The sequence below is a fragment of the Cervus canadensis genome, chromosome 14 (assembly GCF_019320065.1).
Source record: "Cervus canadensis isolate Bull #8, Minnesota chromosome 14, ASM1932006v1, whole genome shotgun sequence".
Classification (NCBI taxonomy): domain Eukaryota; kingdom Metazoa; phylum Chordata; class Mammalia; order Artiodactyla; family Cervidae; genus Cervus; species Cervus canadensis.
In genome coordinates this window covers 26048277-26066616 of record NC_057399.1, presented here as the reverse complement: position 1 = coordinate 26066616, position 18340 = coordinate 26048277, and the positions used below count along the sequence as shown (strand labels likewise).

Here is an 18340-nt window from a genome sequence, read left to right as displayed (position 1 = left end):
TGCAGGAAGGGATCCTTTTCTCCACACCCTCTGCAGCGTTTAATGTTTGTAGACTGTTTGATGATGGCCATTCTGACTGGTGTGAGGTGGTATCTCATTGTAGTTTTGATTAGCATTTCTCTAATAATGAGTGATATTGAGCATCTTTTCATGTTTTTGTAAGCCATCTGTATGTCTTCTTTGGAGAAATGTCTGTTTAGGTCTTTTTCCTGACTTTTTGGGTGGGTTGTTTATTTTTCTGATGTTGAGCCGCTTGTACATTTTGGAAATTAATTCTTTGTCAGTTGTTTCCTTTGCTATTATTTTCTCCTATTCTGGGGGTTGTCTTTTCAACTTGTTTGTAGTTTCCTTTTCTGTGTAAAAGCTTTTTTTAAGTTTAATTAGGTCCCACTGGTTTATTTTTGGTTTTACTTCCTTTACTCTAGGAGGTGGGTCATAGAGGATCTTGCCTTGATTTATGTCATCCAGTGTTTTGCCTGTGTTTGCCTCCAAGAGTTTTATAGTCTCATGTCTTACATTTAGGTCTTTAACCCTTTTGAGCTTATTTTGTGTATGGCTTTAGGAAGTGTTCTAATTTCCTCTTTTACACATAGCTGTCCAGTTTTCCCAGCACCACTTATTGAAGAGGCTATCTTTGCCCCATTGTGTATTCTTGCCTCCTTTGTCAAAAATAAGACATCCATAGGTGCATGCGTTTATCTCTGAGCTCTCTATCTTGTTCCATTGGTCTGTTTTTTTGTGCCAGTACCATACTGTTTTGATGACTGTAGCTTTTGTAGTATTGTCTGAAATCAGGCAAGTTGATTCCTCCAGCTCCATTCTTCTTTCTCAAGACTGCTTCGGCTATTCAGGGGTCTTTGTGTTTCCATATGAATTATGAAATTTTTTGTTGTAGTTCTGTGAAAAATGCCATTGGTAATTTGATAGGGATCACATTGAATCTGTAGATTGCATTTGGTGGTATACTCATTTTCTCAGTATTGATTCTTCCTACCCAGAAACATGGAATATCTCTTCATCTGTTTATGTCGTCTTTGATTTCTTTCATCAGTGTCTTATAATTTTCCATATACAGTTCTTTTGTCTCCTTAGGTAGGTGTGTTCCTTAGGTAGGTTTATTCCTAGATATTTTGTTCTTTTTGTTGCAGTGGTGAATGGGATTGTTCCCTTAACTTCTCTTTCTGATTTTTCATTGTTAGTACATAGGACTGCAAGTGATTTCTGTGTATTGACTTTATATATTGCAACTATGCTAAATTCATTCATTAGCTCTAGTAATTTTCTGATAGTTTCTTTTGGGTTTTCTGCGTATCATATCATGTCATCTGCAGACAGTGAGAGTTTTACTTCTTCTTTTCTTATCTGGATTATTTTTATTTCTTTTTCTTCTCTACTTGCCATAGCTAGGACTTTGAAAAGTATGTTGAATAATTGTGGTGAGAGTAGACACCCTTGTCTTGTTCCTCATATTAGAGGGAATGCTTTCTGTTTTTCACCATAGAGAATAATGTTTGCTGTGTGGTTATCATATATGGCCTTTGCTATGTTGTTGGTAGGTTCCTTCTATGCCCATTTTTTGAAGTGTTTCTATCATAAAGGGGTGCTGAGTTTTGTCAAAGGCTTTTTCTGCATTTATTAAGATGATCATATGTTTTTTATCTTTCAATCTGTTAATATGGTGTTTCACATTGGTTGATTTGCGTATATTGAAAAATCCTTGCATCCCTGGAATAAACCTGACTTGATCATGGTGAGGGAGTGAATTCTTAGGTAGGTTGATAAGGAATCTGGGACCCTCAAGGAGAAAAGGGTCCAGGACCCTGGAGGAGGAGAAAGGGACAAACTTTTTTTCCCTACATTCCTTTGTCTTAGTCATCTAAGACATTTTTTCTTAAGCTCTGAGTTGTTATGGCAACAATCTATTTCTTCTAAGACTTAACTTTCTTTAAGCCCAGAACTAATGGTTACATAGCAAAGCAACTCATGTTGCTCAAGTGTATGTTTTTCCTTAAACTCTGTACTAATGATTATATAACAATGTATCTTGCTGAAGGACAGGTTTTCTCCTTAAGAACCTTCTGACTAATCCTGTTATCTAAACATGTATGTTGTGGGAGTGAGTCTGGTCAGACCTTTCTGTTGTTAATAACCAGTTGAAAAAGTGTGTAAGACCTTGATAAACCTAGTGAGTGGCCCCTCTCTGCCCCTTCTGGTGTCTTTGTCAGAAGCTGTCTCTGTCCATTTCCACTTTAATAAAACTCGTGTCTCAAGAAGATCTGAGTAACTGCAGCCATGTCTTTGGTCCCAAAGCAAAGTTCTCTCCTTCAGAAATCTCAAATCCAACACTGTTCACCGTAAGCTGTCAATGATGTGTGACCTTTTTAATGTGTTGTTGAATTCTGTTTGTTAGAATTTTGTTGAGGATTTTTACACCTATGTTCATCAGTGATATTGACCTTAAATTTTCTATTTTTGTGTTGTCTTTGCCTGGTTTTCCTATCATGGTGATTCTGGCCTCGTAGAATGAGTTTAGAAGTGTTTCTTCTTCTGCAGTTTTTTGAAAGAGTTTCAGAAAAGTATGATTAGCTCTTGTCTAAATGTTTGATAGAATTGCCCTGTGAAGCCATCTGACCCTGGGCTTTTGTGTTTTGGGAGGTTTTTCATCTCAGTTTCAATTTCAGTGTTTGTAATTGTCTTGTTCATAATTTCTCTTTCTTCCTGATTCAGTCATGGGAGGTTGAACTTTTCTAAGAATCTGTCCATTTCCTCTAGGTTGTCCATTTTACTAGCCTATAGTTGCTCATAATATACTCTTATGGTTGTTTGTATTTCTGTGTTGTCTGTTGTAACCTTTCCTTTTTAATTTCTAATTTTGTTGATTTTTCTTCCCTTTTTTTCTTGATGGTCTGGCTAGTGGTTTGTCAGTTTATCTTCTGAAAGAACCAGCTTTCTTGGTTTATTAATCTTTGCTGTTGTTTCCTTCATTTCTTTTTTCATTTATTTCTGCTTTGATCTTTATAATTTATTTCCTTGTGCTGACTCTGGGGATTTTTGTTCTTATTTTTCCAGCTGCTTTAGATGTGGAGTTAGGTGTCTATTTGATGTTTTTCTTGTTTCTTGAGATAGGATTGTATTGCTATATAAAATTCCCTCTTAGAACTGCTTTTGCTGAATCCCATAGGTCTTGGGTGGTTGTGTTTTCATTGTCATTTGTTTCCAGGAATTTTTTTATTTCCCTTCTTATTTCTTAAGTAACCTCTTTGTTATTTAGTAATATATTGTTTAATCTCCATGGGTTTGTGTTTTTTGCATTTTTCCTGTAGTCTCATAGCTTTGTGGTCAGAGAAGATACTTGATACTATTTCAGTTTCCTTAAATTTACTGAGGCTTGACTTGTGGCCCAAGATGTAGTCGCTCCTGGAGAATGTTCTATGTGCACTTGAGAAGAAGTTGTATTTTTCTGCACTTGGCTGGAAAGTCCTGAATATACTAGTTAGATCCATTTGGTCTAATGTTTCATTTAAGGCTTGTGTTTCCTTATTGATTCTCTGTTTTGACTATCTGTCCCTTGGTGCAAGTGCAGTTTTAAAGTGCCCTACTATTACTGTGTTACTGTGATTTCCCCTTTTATGCCTGTTAGTGTTTGCCTTGTGTATTGAGATGCTCCTATGTTGGGTGCCTAAATATTTACAATTGCTGTGTTGTCTTCTTGGATTGGCCCCTTGATCATTATGTAGTGCCCTTCTTTATCTCTTATGACATTATTTATTGTAAAATCTATTTTGTCTGCAGTAAGGATTGCCTCTCTGGCTTTCTTTTGGATTGCATTTGCATGGAATATCTTTGTCCATCCTTTTACTTTCAGTCTGTATGCGTCTCTAAGTCTGAAGTGGGTCTCTTGTAGGCAAGATATAATGGGTCTTATTTTTGTATCCATTCAGTTGGTCTGTATCTTTTGGTTGGTTCAGTTAATCTGTTTGCATTTAAAGAAATGATTGATATATATATATATATTCGTGTGGGCTTTTTCATAATTGTTCTGGGTTTGTTTTTGTAATCTTTCCTTTCTCTTGGGTTTACTGGCAGTGTAAGTCCCTTTAATATTTGTTGTAAGGCTGGTTTGGTGGTACTAAATTCTCTTAACTTTTATTTGTCTATAAAGCATTTGATTTTCTCCATCAATTTTGAATGAGATCTTTGCCATGTATAGTAATCTTGGTTGCAGATTTTTTTCTTTCAGTGCTTTAAATATATCCTGCCATTCACTTCTGGCCTGCAGAGTTTTTCTGAAAGATCTGCTGTTAATCATATGGGTTTTCCCTTTTATGGTACTTGTTGCTTTTCCCTTGCTGCTTTTAATATTCTTTCTTTCTGTTTAATCTCTGCTAGCTTGATTAATACGTGTCTTGATGTGTTTCTCCTTGGTTTTATCCTGTAAGGGATTCTCTGTGCTTCTTGGACTTGATGGACTATTTCCTTTCCCATGTTGGGGAAGTTTTCAACTATAATTTCTTCAAAAATTTTCTCAGTGCCTTTCTTTTTCTCTTCTTCTTCTGGGACCCCTATAACTCGAATGTCAGTGTGTTTAATATTGTCCCAAAGGTCTCTGAGGCTATCCTCAGTTCTTTTCATTCTTTTCCTTTATTGTGCTCTTCAGCAGTTGTTTCCACCATTCTATCTTCCAGCTCACTTAACCATTCTTCCGCCTCAGTTACTGTGCTGTTGGTTCCTTCTAGAGTATTTTTAATTTTAGTAATTGTGTTATTCATCTCAGTTTGCTTATTCTTTATTTCTTCTATGTCCTTGGCAACTGTATTAATTGTTTCTTGCATTTTCTCCATTCTATTTTCAAGTCTTTGGAACATCTTTACTACCATCATTCTGAATTCTCTTTCAGATAGATTGCTTATTTCTTCTTTGTTTATTTGGTGTTGTGAGTTTCTCCTTTGTTCTTTCATTTGCACTCTATTTCTCTGTCTTTTTATTTTTTTCTAACTTGCTCTGATTGAGGTCTCCTTTTTCCAGGCTTTAGGGTTGAATACCTTTTTGCTTTTGGTTTTTGTCCTTGGAGGGAACGGTTGGTTTAGTGGTTTGTGTTGACTTCTTATTAGGGGTGACTTGTGCCTGTGTTCTAGTGGGAAGAGGGGAGGTTCCCATGACCCCCCCCCCGCCCCGACTTGGGAAGGGCTGTGTGAGGTGGTATATTTTGGAGCGCCTGTGGGGCTCCTATCTGTTGATGATTTTTTTTTTTTTTCTTGCTTGTTGTTTCAGTAAAGTGTCCCGGGTGGATGCTGTCAACAGCTGGATGATACTAGCCTTTGTGTACAGGTGTCAAAGTTCTCAGTAATTAATACCCCCTGGGGTTAGGAGTTCTCTGGCAATCTGGGATCTTCGACTCCATGCTCCCAGCTCACTGGTTCAGGTGTGATCCTTGGTCTGTGGATTGGGCCTCCATAAGTCACTTGTTATGGGATTAAAGGGAGTTAAAGCAAACACCAAGACAAAAAGTAAAACATGCCATGAAATAAAAGATGAACCCAGATGAATGATAAATACAAAATCAACATTACAGAAATAATGGGACATATACACACACTTCCACGCATAGTTATAACCAAAGCATTTGAAAGAAAAGAGTATAGGAGATTGACTTGGTGAACAAGGGAAACCAAAAGTGGTATCAACCAATTAAAAGCAGAGCTGCTAATGCTCAATCTGGAAAACTGAGCCTGAGCAGAGTGCCAGCTGAGGAATATAGCCAGGAGAGTACAGCAACTTAACCTGCATGGTGAAGAGAAAGAGTGAAGGCCAAGAAAAGGAGGAGGAGAAGGGAGAGAGAAGGGGAGGGAAAGACGGCTTAAAAATGAAGTAGAAAAACAAAAATAAATTAATTTTAAAAAGATTTATATATATTCAGGAACAGCTACAGCTGGTGAAGAACTATAAGAAAGCAATCAAATATATAAAAATATATAAAATATTTTTATATATTTTAATATATATAAAAACATGTATATATATAAACAAATAACAAAATCAAAAAAATCACCCAAGAAAGGGTGAAAAAATTTTTTTTAACTTCTTTTTTAACAAGAAAAAGAAGAACACTCCCCAGCACTACAAAAGTCTAATGTGAAGGTAGAAATATGTAGGGGGAATAAAGAGTATGATTTAAAAAAGAAGAAAAAGTTCTCAAGATCATAGATCTTGGTTGTGGAGTCTGCCCCCGTGGATGGGGTTGGGTTAGTGTCCTGTAATATTTTTATGGTTGGGGAGCTTGTGCCTGTGTTCTGGTTGATCAAACTGGGTCTTGTCTGAAGGGCAGTGTGGTGTCCAGTAGTAGGTTTCTGGTGTCTGTGGGTTCAGTATGTCTTTGGGCAGCCTTTCTGGTTTGGCAGTCTTGCTGCTAAGTCACGCCAGTTGTGTCTGACTCTGTGCAACCCCATAGACGGCAGCCCAACAGGCTCCTCTGTCCCTGGGATTCTCCAGGCAAGAATACTGGAGTGGGTTGCCATTTCCTTCTCTAATGCATAAAAGTGAAAAGTGAAAGTGAAGTCGCTCAGTCTAGCAACCCCACGGACTGTAGCCTGCCCGGCTCCTCCGTCCATGGGATTCTCCAGGCAAGAGTACTGGAGTGGGTTGCCATTGCCTTCTCTGTTGGCAGTGTTAGACATATCTATTTCTGCAGCCACCTCAAAGTGGCCCTCTTAGCATATCTTCACTGCCACCAGCCCCCTACTTGTTCCTGGAATCATTGCCAGTGCCTCTGTCCCCAGTCCCACCCCACAGGCCGAAGCTTTCTAGGTAGGGACTGGTGTGGATCATTTTTTGGCTCCCCCACCCTGCCCTCTGCATCATGGAGAGTTGTGTGGGCTTCCCTCAGCCCTCTGAGCTCACCCTCTGTACCACATGGTTTGTGTGCCCCTCTTTCAGCCCCCAGGGCCCAGCCTCTGTGCCACAAGGTTTATGCGCCCTACAGAGGTTTGTATGTGCCGCTGTGCCTCTCACACCACGCCCCCCTCCCCCTCTACACTGCGAGGTTTGTCTGCGCTGCAGAGGTTTGTATGCTGCGCCTCTCTCGGCACCTTCTTCCCTGCAGGGCTCTGTGGGCTTCTCTGGGTTTCCCAAGCACACTGTCTAGTCAGGGCCACAGTCCGTGAGCTGTTTATGAGCTGAGAAGTGCAGCAGCTTTCTCTGTTTTCTGCCCCCTACATCCCTGCTGTGCCTGGCTTTCCAAGATCTGCAGCTCCCCTTGGGCTCAACTGTGAGTTCCTGTGCTTGGGAACTCTTCCTCCTTCACTGTTCCCTCCCTCCCTCCCTCCGATCCAGAAGTTCTCTGTCTCTTCCCTTTTTGTGTCTCCATACTCTCTCTTATCTCATTCCAGGGAGCTTAGCTTGCCTCCTGGAGGCCTGGGGGCTTCTGCTGTCACCTAGAGGTTCTTTGTAGGAATTGTTTGTAGGAATTGTTCTGTATCTTGATGAGATTTTGACATATTTGTGGGGAGGCTGGTGATCTCACCATCTTACTCCTCTTCCATCTTCTTCTGTCTCCCCCAAACTGTGGAAAATTCTTAACGACATGCAAGTACCAGACCACTGCACCTGTCTCCTGAGAAACCTGTATGTGGGTCAAGAAGCAGTAGCTAGAAAAAGACATGGAACAACTGACTGCTTCCAGATTGGGAAAGGAGTACATCAAGGCCCTATACTGTCACCCTGCTTATTTAAATTACATGCAGAGTATGTCATGCAAAATGCCAGGCTGGATGAATTACAAGCTTGAATCAATATCGTTGGGAGAAAAACCAACAACCTCACATATGCAGATGATCTTTCTTGGGTGGCCTTACACCACGTGGCTCATAGTCTCATTAAGTTAGACAAGGCTGTAATCCATGTGATCAGTTTGGTTCGTTTTATGTGATTGTGGTTTTCATTCTATCTGCTCTCTGATGAATGAGGATAAGAGGCTTGTGAAAGCTTCCTGATAGGAGGGACTGGCTGTGGGGAAAACTGCATCTTACTCTGGTGGGCAGTGATTTGAGGTTTTTTTTTTTTTTTTTGCTCCTTGGAAGGAAAGCTATGACCAACCTAGACAGCTTATTAAAAAGCAGAGACATTACTTTGCCAACAAAGGTCCATCTAGTCAAAGCTATGGTTTTTCCAGTAGCCATGTATAGATGTGAGAGTTGGACTATAAAGAAAGCTGAGTGCTGAAGAATTGATACTGTTGAACTGTGGTGTTGAAGAAGACTCTTGAGAGTCCCTTGGACTGCAAGGAGATCAAAAGAGTCAATCCTAAAGGAGATCAGTCCTGCATATTCATTGGAAACACTGGTGCTGAAGCTTCAGTACTTTGGCCACCTGATCTGAAGAACTGACTCATTGGAAAAGACCATGTTGCTGGGAAGGATTGAAGGCAGGAGAAGAAGAGGACGACAGAGGATGAGATGATTGGATGGCATCACCGACTCAATGGACATGAGTTTGAGCAAGCTCCAGGAGTTGGTGATGGACAGAGAGGCCTGGCGTGCTACAGTCCATGGGGTCAAAAGGGTCGGATATGACTGAGTGACTGAACTGAACTGGTGGGTAAGGCTGTTCTCAGAAAATCTTTAATCCAATTTTCTGCTAACTGATGGGGCTGTGTTCCGTCCCTGTAGTTTGACCTAAGGGCAAACTATGGTAGGGATAAAGGCGACCTTCCCAAAAGGACTTATGCCAGCTTGCCACACCTCCCAGGGCTGCTGCAGTCAGTGCCCCTGACCCTGCTGCAGGCCACTGCTGACCACACCTCCACCAGAGTCTTCTGAAGACTCACAGGCAAGTCTGGCTCAGTCTCTTGTGGGGTCACTGCTTGTTTATCCTGGGTCTTGGTGCCCACAGGGTTTTGACCTGGAAAAGGTCAGTTTTCATTCCCATCCTGAAGAAGGGCAATGCCAAAGAATGTTCACACTAATGCGCAGTTTCTTATATTTCACATGCTAGCAAAGTAATCATCAAAATCCTTCAAGCTAAACTTCAGTAGTATGTGAACCGAAAACTTCCAGATGTACAAGCTGGATTTAGAAAAGACATAAGAACCAGAAATCAAATTGCCAACATCCACTGGATCATAGAGAAAGGAAGAGAATTCCAGAAAAACATCTACTTCTGCTTTATTGACCACACTAAAGCCTTTTACTGTATGGATCAAAGCAAACTGTGGAAACTTCTTAAAGAGATGGGGGTACCAGACCATCTTACCTGCCTCCTAAGAAACCTGTATGCAGGTCAAGAAGCAATAGTTAGAACTGTACATGGAACAACATACTTGTTTCAGAATTGGGAAAGGAGTATGTCAAGGCTGTATTTTATCACCCTGCTTATTTAACTGATATGCAGAGTATATCATGTGAAATTCCAGGCTGGATGAAACAGAAGCTGGAGTCAAGATTGCCACGAGAAATATCGATAACCTGAGATATACAGATGATACCACCCTTATGACAGAAAGTGAAAGAGGAACTAAAGAACTTCTTGATGAAGGTGAAAGAGGGGAGTGAAATTGCTGGGTTGAAAATCAACATTCAAAAAACTAAGATTGTGTCATCCAGTCCCACCACTTCATGGCAAATAGAAGGGGAAACAATGGAAACAGTGACAGACTTTTTTTGACAGTCCAAAATCACTGTGGATGGTAACTGCAGCTGTGAAATTAAAAGATGCTTGCTTCTTGGAAAAGCTGTGACAGACCTAGACATCATACAAAAGAGCAGAGACATTACTTTGCTGTCAAAGGTCTGTCTACTTAAAGCTATATGGTTTTCCCAGTAGTCATGTACAGATGTGAGAGTTGGACCATAAAGAAGACTGAGCACTGAAGAATTCATGCTTTCTAACTGTGGTGTTGGAGAAGATTCTTGAGAGTCTCTTGGACAACAAGGAGATCAAACCAGTCAATCCTAAAGGAAATCAATCCTGAGTATTCATCGGAATGACTGATGCTGAAGCTGAAGTTCCAATACTTTGACCACCTGATGTAAAGAACTTGACTCATGTTCATCAGGAAAAGACCCTGATGCTGGGAAAGATTGAAGGCAGGAGAAGAAGGGGACAATAGAGGATGAGATGATGGCATCACGGACTCAGTGGACATGAGTTTGACCAAACTCTGGGATATGATGAAGTACAGGGAAGCCTTGAGTGCTATCCATGGGGTCACAAAGAGTTAGACATGATTTAGCATCTGAACAACAATCGATAAAAGTTGACTTGTGGTTGCCAATAATTTTTTTACTGTTCTTTCACCATGAATAACTTGGGAAATATTGCTTGGAGGGTTAGATTTAGGTAGCTGTAAGAACTCTTATATTGTATAAGGTAAAGCAGAGTGATTATACTTGGAGGTAGGGTGATGGTTTTAAAAGGAGGGAAGTACTCTGATCAGAGTAGTCTGCTTTTAACACTGCTGTTAATGAGATCTGAGACAGTGTCTCATATTAACTGAGTGAGTAGATAGCATTTAGCAATATTGGATTGAGGAGGGAGGAGAAGATGTGAATTCATCTCAGAATGAGAGCATACATTTATTAGACAAATGCAGTAGTTTTGGGGGGGAGTTCTGAGTGCCTGTTTAAGTTATGTGGCCATAAATTTGAATTAAGACCTGTTTTTCAGAAATTTCTCCAATTAGTTCAGTTGTTTAGATCCAGATAAATAGAAGGTATATATTTAGGTTTAATAAGGACTGACCTTTTCCCTTGCTAATGTGAATTAGGAATGGTGCAGAGTCAGGAGGTCTTTGTATGGGAGTGATTCTCATGCTGAGTTGTGGAACCTCAGCAGGTGAAGGGAAAGAAATGAGGGGGGCGGTTGATGGTGAAAGATAGTAGGCTCTGTGGTTTGCAGGACTCTGTGTAGTCAAACAATAGTTGTAATACCATGGATGTAAAATGGAAGGGGAGGAAGGCGGTGATCAAAGAGTAGGATTGTGGAAGTAGAGTTTTCGGAGGTGGTGTGAATTTTTGGTGATCTACATGATCTAGTTAGAGATACAACCATAGATATCATTAAATATAACCATAGGAGAGGTTGGCTGAGGTGGTGTTTAGGAAAAGACAGTTGAAGTTGAAGAAGTCAAGGAACACAGAGGCCAAAGACTTAAACTGGTTTTCTGTATGTATGTTGAAATATGGTGATGGCCAGCATAATGATGGAGAGAAAAGGTAGTCATAGTCAGGTGCTAAAGTCATGATTGAATGAAGGGGTTGAGGAAGGATTTTGAGGGAGGTAGTTAACATAGCAAAGATAATGGGTGATAACGTCTGATTGCATGGTCTTCAAAGGATCTGAAGTGGGGCTTAGTTAACGGAGAAAGTAGTACAGTGGAGATTAATGAGGACACCCTCCCCACCTGAGTCCTGAAGTGTCCTGAAGGATTATGGCAGGAAAAGGTCACCATTTGAAAGGGCTCCAGGGAGAAGTGTCTTCCAGCAATCACCAAATTTTACTTAGAACAAGAAGAGAGGACTTTCAGAGAAATTAAATATACAGAGCAGTATGTGGATAGTATCCTAGTGAACATGGATTATCTAAGAGGCTTGGACTTACTGTGCCTGAGCTGAACTTGGGTATACAGAATTAGTTAGTTATGGTAGTTTGTTGGATGAAGGTGTTGAATGAGTTAAAGATAGAACTCAAAACTTAGCTAGAAGGACAGGGTACCATCAGGTTGCTTTTCAGTTTTTCAGGTCAGTGTCAAGATACTTCTTGGTATAAAATTTTTTCAGCAGCTCAGTGATTTTTGGTAGCTTGGTGGTCTCTTTTGCTGGGATTGCAGAAGTTATATTTATTAAATTTCTTGTCCCTTTTTGATTGACTTGGACTTCCTCACGTGTTTGGTGTATTCTTAATTCCATCCTTGTCTCCCATGCCAGTTTAGTCTCCTAAAACATGGGCTTCCTGGCTGAACACTGTGGCTTCTTGTCTGCTTCCTTCTTTCAAGCCCGTTGAACATTGTTAATTTTCAGTCACATACACACACACACATACATATATCTTATTTTTTTCAAATATTTTTTCTTCTGTGTGTTTGTTGTAGGAGAGGGATTTTTGGCATATATTCAGTTCATTGTCTGATACTGTCAAAGCTAAACTTTTAAAAAGGAAAATTGATACCAACCCAAATTTGCAAAGATCCCCTGGAGAAGTTCACAGCAACCCACTCCAGTATTCTTGCCTGGAGAATCCCATGCACAGAGTAGCCTGGCAGGCTGCAATCCATAAGGTTGCAAAGAGTAGGACACAACTGAAGCAACTTAGCACACATGTACCCTGAACATGAACATATAGATTAGGATTGAAATCTTAAAATATTAATTTGACAAACTAGTAGAAAGTAACTGAAAGAAAATGGTTTATTTTGGTTTAAAATTAGTAGGATATAATCTTCATCATCGTTTCTGTTATTACTGCTTTATTTAATGTCTGTTGTACCATATGACTATTTTCAGCTTTATGATGTATGTAAAATCTTCTGTAAATATTTAGAGATCTGCTGATTGGCTTTATAAATATTTTGCTTATTCAGCAAATATATAATAAATGCTACTATATACTAAGCACTGCTCTGGATACTTGGTATGTATTACTGAAGAAATAAAGAGACAAGTAGTTGGTAGGAGCAGCAGTCTAATTCTAGCAGGATACCTTTTAGTGAGAAAAAAACCCATGTTCTTAGAGTGTTTGCATTTTTAAAACTATTATCACTATAAAAACCTTATAAACCAGGAGAAAAAACAATCTCTAATACTAATCTGCTTTTGTTTTATTAGATTGAGGAGCTTCAGCAGGCTTTAACAGTAAAACAAAATGAAGAGCATGACCGACAGAGGAGAATAAGTAACACCCGCAAAATGATAGAAGATTTGCAAAATGAACTGAAGACCACAGAAAACTGTGAGAATCTTCAGCCCCAAATTGATGCCATTACAAATGATCTGAGACGAGTTCAAGATGAAAAGGCATTATGCGAAAGCGAGATAATTGATAAGCGAAGAGAGAGGGAAACTCTAGAGAAGGAGAAGAGGAGTAAGTTTTACTAAACTTAGGGTGAAGACATGTTAATAAAATGGAAGATATGTCTCTGTTGATGGGCTTTCTTCTTTCCCTGATCATGTCTAAATGTTCAGCTCTGCTTGTTGAGGAAACTTATTTAATACCTGTATCTATTGTGTAATGGTTTGCCACTAGCAAACCACTGTTTTAGATCAGATTATGGCAGTTGATTTAATTCCCTAAAAATACTTTATTTTCTGTACAGTCACTCAGTTTTCTGTTACTTCTCAGGTCAAATTTAAGCTCTTTATTCTAGCTTTCACAACCTTCTGTTAGCTTTATTCCTTGAAGCCTCTCCAGTTTCATAATTTTTTTTTTCCTGTAGATCATATGGCTAGATCATTGTTCAAACAGAGGAAATCTTACATTCTGTCTTCTCAGTATATAAGACTGAGATCAGTTAAAAAACATTTTAAAATATATTTAGCAAAATGCTAGGTGTGTGGTTTTAAGAGAAGACAAAACTAGATAAGACAACTTCCTGATCCACTGTCAAGAGTAAGCACTCTCTATTTCAGTAATTTTTTTTCTAGTGTTTTTTCATATATCTTAATCACATTTTTGTTTCTCCATGTCTTGGTTAATCAACTTTAGATATCATCTTTTAATAGTTTGTTACTTTAGATGTGGATTTCAACTCATGACACCTCCCTTACCTATTGTTGTAATTCCTCAAGTGGGATTATTATTTTAATATTAGTAATCATAACATATATTAATGTGACTTACTGTAAATATTCTTACTCTTTTTTTTGCCATTTAGCACTTGTTGATAATGCTTGATTGCATATTTATAAGCTAAAAATATTGGTGCTCCCAGACTTCCTTTTTACTTTCCTCCTTTCTCATAATCTAAATCTGTAATGTGTACTCTGGTGTTTTTTTTTTTTTTTTTTGACCCCATGGACTGTAGCCCGCCAGGCTCCTCTGTCCATGGGATTTCCCAGGCAAGAATACTTGGAGTGGGTTGCCATTTCCTTCTCCAGTGTAATGTGTACTCTGGTTTTTATAGTTTAAAGGCTGAAATATATTTTATTGAGAACCATAATTAAATGTTACATGTTCTGTTTATGGGTTAATTCTAACAGCTAGAAATACTAAGTATTATGTTATTACAACAGTAAAACTTGTTCACAACAGAGCCAGGTAGTGTATTATGACCTAATTTCCATTCATTGATAATTTTTTTTAAGGATTTTAATTTACCATATTTTAGAAATGCCATTTAGTTTGGCATTTCCTTAATTGGGAACAAAATTATCTTCGAGTTCTGAAAGCTTCTGTCTTCCCCCTCCCATCTAAACTGATTGTTCTCAAGGTCTGTTACATGACTGATACCTAGGACTTGTCTCACACCTTTTCTGTGTTGGATAAAAAGCTATTGCTGAATTCTGTGTTTTCATTTTTTTTTTTTTTAATTCCTTATTTTCCAAGAGTACATCTTCAGGTAGCCTCCTAGGAAGAGATATTTGAGAATTGAGTCTTTGCATCCCTGAAAATATTTGTTCTGTTACCCCCCTTTTTTGTTGTATATAAAAATCTGGCCTGAAAACAATTTTTCTCAGAATTTTGAACACCTATTGTGATTGTTTTTTGATAGGAAGTCTAGTGTTTTCTCATTATTTTGTACATGACCTGTTTATTTTTGATACCTTAAAGATCATCTTTTATCCCAGATGTTTGGAAATTTGAGAATGACTTGTCCACAGTGGGTCTTTTTCACTATGCTGGATACTTGCTGAGTGATATTTAGTGATATTTATAGCTTTCAGATCCAAGATACTCTTGTATTATTAATAGGTTATTTTTACTAATTAAAGTTTTCAGAGAAATAATGCTTTTTTTTTTTTTTTTCCAATTTTAGGTGTAGATGATCATATTGTACGTTTTGACAATCTTATGAATCAAAAAGAAGATAAACTGAGACAGAGATATCGTGATACCTATGATGCTGTTTTATGGCTAAGAAATAATAGAGACAAATTTAAACAAAGAGTCTGTGAGCCCATAATGCTCACGGTAAGAAATTTGTTCACCTTAGTAATATCTGTTTTATTATAATCATTATAGATTTTGTTGATTTAAGAATTCTTAGTCTTATTAACACCCTAGTTTTCTATTAGTAGACTTGTGGCATCTGGTATGCTGCTGAATCTGCACATGAGATCTGGTATGCTGCTGAATCTGCACCCTTTTTAAAGGGTCTTTGATAATAAACTTTTCAACTGTTTTTTGATAGAAATATGAAACTGGCAGCTTATTATCCAAGAATCATGTATAAACTTGGTTAGCTGGTTCCTTTGGCAATTGTTGTTATAATTTTTCAGTTATAATAGGCAGTATAGTAAATTCTGCCAAAGGGGTAGAAAACTTCTGTAAATATATGCTACTGATAAGGGGGTATCTGACAGGATAGACAAGAAAATCATCTGCTACAAAAATGAAGCATTCTGAGGATTCTGAGAGTCAAAGCCAACAAATTTATTGACTTCATAAACATTTGATAGGTCTTATTGGTGACCATGGGTCATCAAGAATAGGGCAGGCTGTATTTGGTAAATTATTTAATGAAATGTGGGTGTGGATTTAATAGGAAGATTTCCATCTAAAATATTTATAATAGTAAGTTGGGCTGTGAGGAGGAATGAAAAGATAAAAACACTTTGCTAATGATATGTTAGACATTAAAAGTTACCCCAAAACGATAAAAGGATCATTTTTACTAGGTGATTGTTTTTTAACTTTGGGAAAGAATTCGTTGCAGATCCTTGCAGGATTCATGACAAGTTCTGTTTTCTGTAACTCCTGTTTGTAATACACTTTATTCAAAATCATTTCATATAGTTCTTTGTCTTTTATTATAACGTGCATCGTATTAGCAAAACTAGTATGCATGATACTGTGTTCTCTTCTTGCTCAAATATGTACTGTTAGAATATTTTTGCCAGATCAGGAAGGGAATACCTCTTTTGGATGCAGACATTATTGTTTTTATTAATCTAGTAAGGATTGAAAGAAAACACGAGAAAAATACGTGACTGTTAGTATAATAAATTATAATGCAAGTGTTATTTTCAACAGATTTTTTATTAAAATGCCAACCTCAAAATACTGTCATCTTTTTGTCACTTGATTTCCTGATAGTAGTCAGTCACCAAGTCAGATTACTAGCTGGCATGTATTTACTTTTTAAATTACATTTGAGTCTGAGATAAAGGGAGATACTCTGTTATTTTATCCTTTCCTGGAATAACCTTTTACCTTTCCTACCACCTCCTTCCAGCTGTATCCTGCCCACACTTAACTCTACTTCCATAGACCTTAAAGTGTTGCCACAGGTCTCTATTTACTAATATAAGGGGGGCATTTATGATACATTCATGAATTTTAAAACAGATTACAGGATAGATATTAGAAAGGTTTCATTTTAAAAAAATAGCGAAACAGGAGTCTGCCGTTAACTACCAGAACATCTTGGAGTGCTACACCTCCTATGGGTACCTGTCTATGTCTTAGTATTTTGTGAAGATGTGGCTTTGATAGAATTTTGCCAAATATTTTCTTCACTAATCTCATAAGGAGTAAGAGTTCACTAAAAAGCTGATCAAGGTGCAAAACCAACAGGGTGGCCAAATCTTCTTTCAGGATATCAGCAATGGAATGTGTATACACTTGGAAAAAATTGTCAATTACTACAGGAAATGCAGGAACTGACCAGTGACAAAAATGACCCCTACTTATGTGGCTTCTTTGAGATTCATTACCTAAACAAGCAGGTGAAATTCATCTCAGAGTTAGATGTCCATGTAACCAACTTACAGAATGTGTGGGCCCCAGAGTCTGATATGGCAGAAAATCTCTGATAAGTGTATCCTGGGGGAGAATGATATTGAGAGCTAAGTCCTAGATTGGCTTATCTATTTAAAAAAAAAAAAAAGACATTTTCCTATGGTGATATTGGGGTTACTTTACCCACTTTATTTTTTTTCATTTTTTCCATTCCTTCCAACAAAGTAGTTTATACCAAAAAATTATGGAACAATAGGCATCTAATGTCTATAGCGTTTATGTCTGTGTAACAATATTCTATATGGCTGTGATTTTTTTTTTCTGTTTGTGTATCAGTTTTCCCATGTTTCTATACTGATTGATACTCTGTCATTTCAAGTAATACTGACCAATAATTTATGTGACAAGCACTGTACTAATTTTTTTATATTATTTCTTTTAATCCACTTTAAGTCCCATGAAATATAAACTGTTTACCCATTTTACAGATAAAGTAGCTAAAGCTTTCAGAGATTTAGGTGGTACTTGATCAAGATCAGGATAGGAATGGAAGTGACATCTGTTGGATCCTAGAGTCCTAGCTCTTGAACTATTGATATCTTAGTATTTTCCATAGCACTGAGCCTCACATGCAGAAATGTCTGTTGGTCAGTATTTTTAAAATAAGTGATTAAGTTTATGCTCTTGTAGTATAAACCTAAGGTTTCTCTTGAAAGCACTAATAGTTATAATTAATCCATAGCAAGTTTTTTTCATTAGTCTCAAAATTTTATTTAGGCCTTTGTGTTTTTATACTAATTAGTTTTTGCTATGGATAGTATGAATTTCTCTTAAAGACAGTATGCATTAGGTGCTGTTAAAGTCTTAGCTTTTGCTTTATTTACTATGTATGGACAGTAAGTGAAACAGGTGTTTTAAGATGTTGGCTCTTCAATACCAAACTGTTCTTTTTTGATCTACTTTTTTCTCAAGGATTGAATTTAACCTAATTAAATAAATCTAAGTTAGATATAGTTACATTCTAGTAATCAGTTTGGGTATCATGAAAATCAGCTTTTCTTTTTGTTTTGTATAGATAAATATGAAAGATAATAAAAATGCCAAATACATTGAAAATCATATTCCATCAAATGACCTGAGAGCTTTTGTGTTTGAAAGTCAAGAAGATATGGAGGTTTTCCTCAAAGAGGCAAGTACTGACCAGCATATTTTAACTCACTTCACACTTATTTTCCAGTGCTTGAGTTTTTAACTTCATCCTGGAGCAAAAAATGATAATGGCCTATTTTACCAGCAATAACTCTTGTATAAAATCATTCAAATTCACTAATTTCTTTTCTGTGCCATTATTGAGAATGGAATTTGTTTTACAAGAGGACAAACAGGCCATAATTCCATCTGTAACATATTTTGAAATTATAATTTGGAATTAATATAAAGTAATTATGTCACA

The 18340-nt window shown here is 37.6% G+C and overlaps 1 protein-coding gene across 1 annotated transcript in view; it reads left to right on the top strand.

Annotated features, from left to right (window-relative positions):
- SMC5 (structural maintenance of chromosomes 5) overlaps positions 1-18340 on the top strand; it is a 104892-nt gene that overhangs the window by 54804 nt on the left and 31748 nt on the right. Inside the window, exons 7-9 of the mRNA XM_043486753.1 lie at positions 12816-13071; positions 14963-15117; positions 17963-18076. Of these exons, the coding sequence (XP_043342688.1) occupies positions 12816-13071; positions 14963-15117; positions 17963-18076 (525 nt within the window). The remainder of the gene's footprint in view (positions 1-12815; positions 13072-14962; positions 15118-17962; positions 18077-18340) is intronic.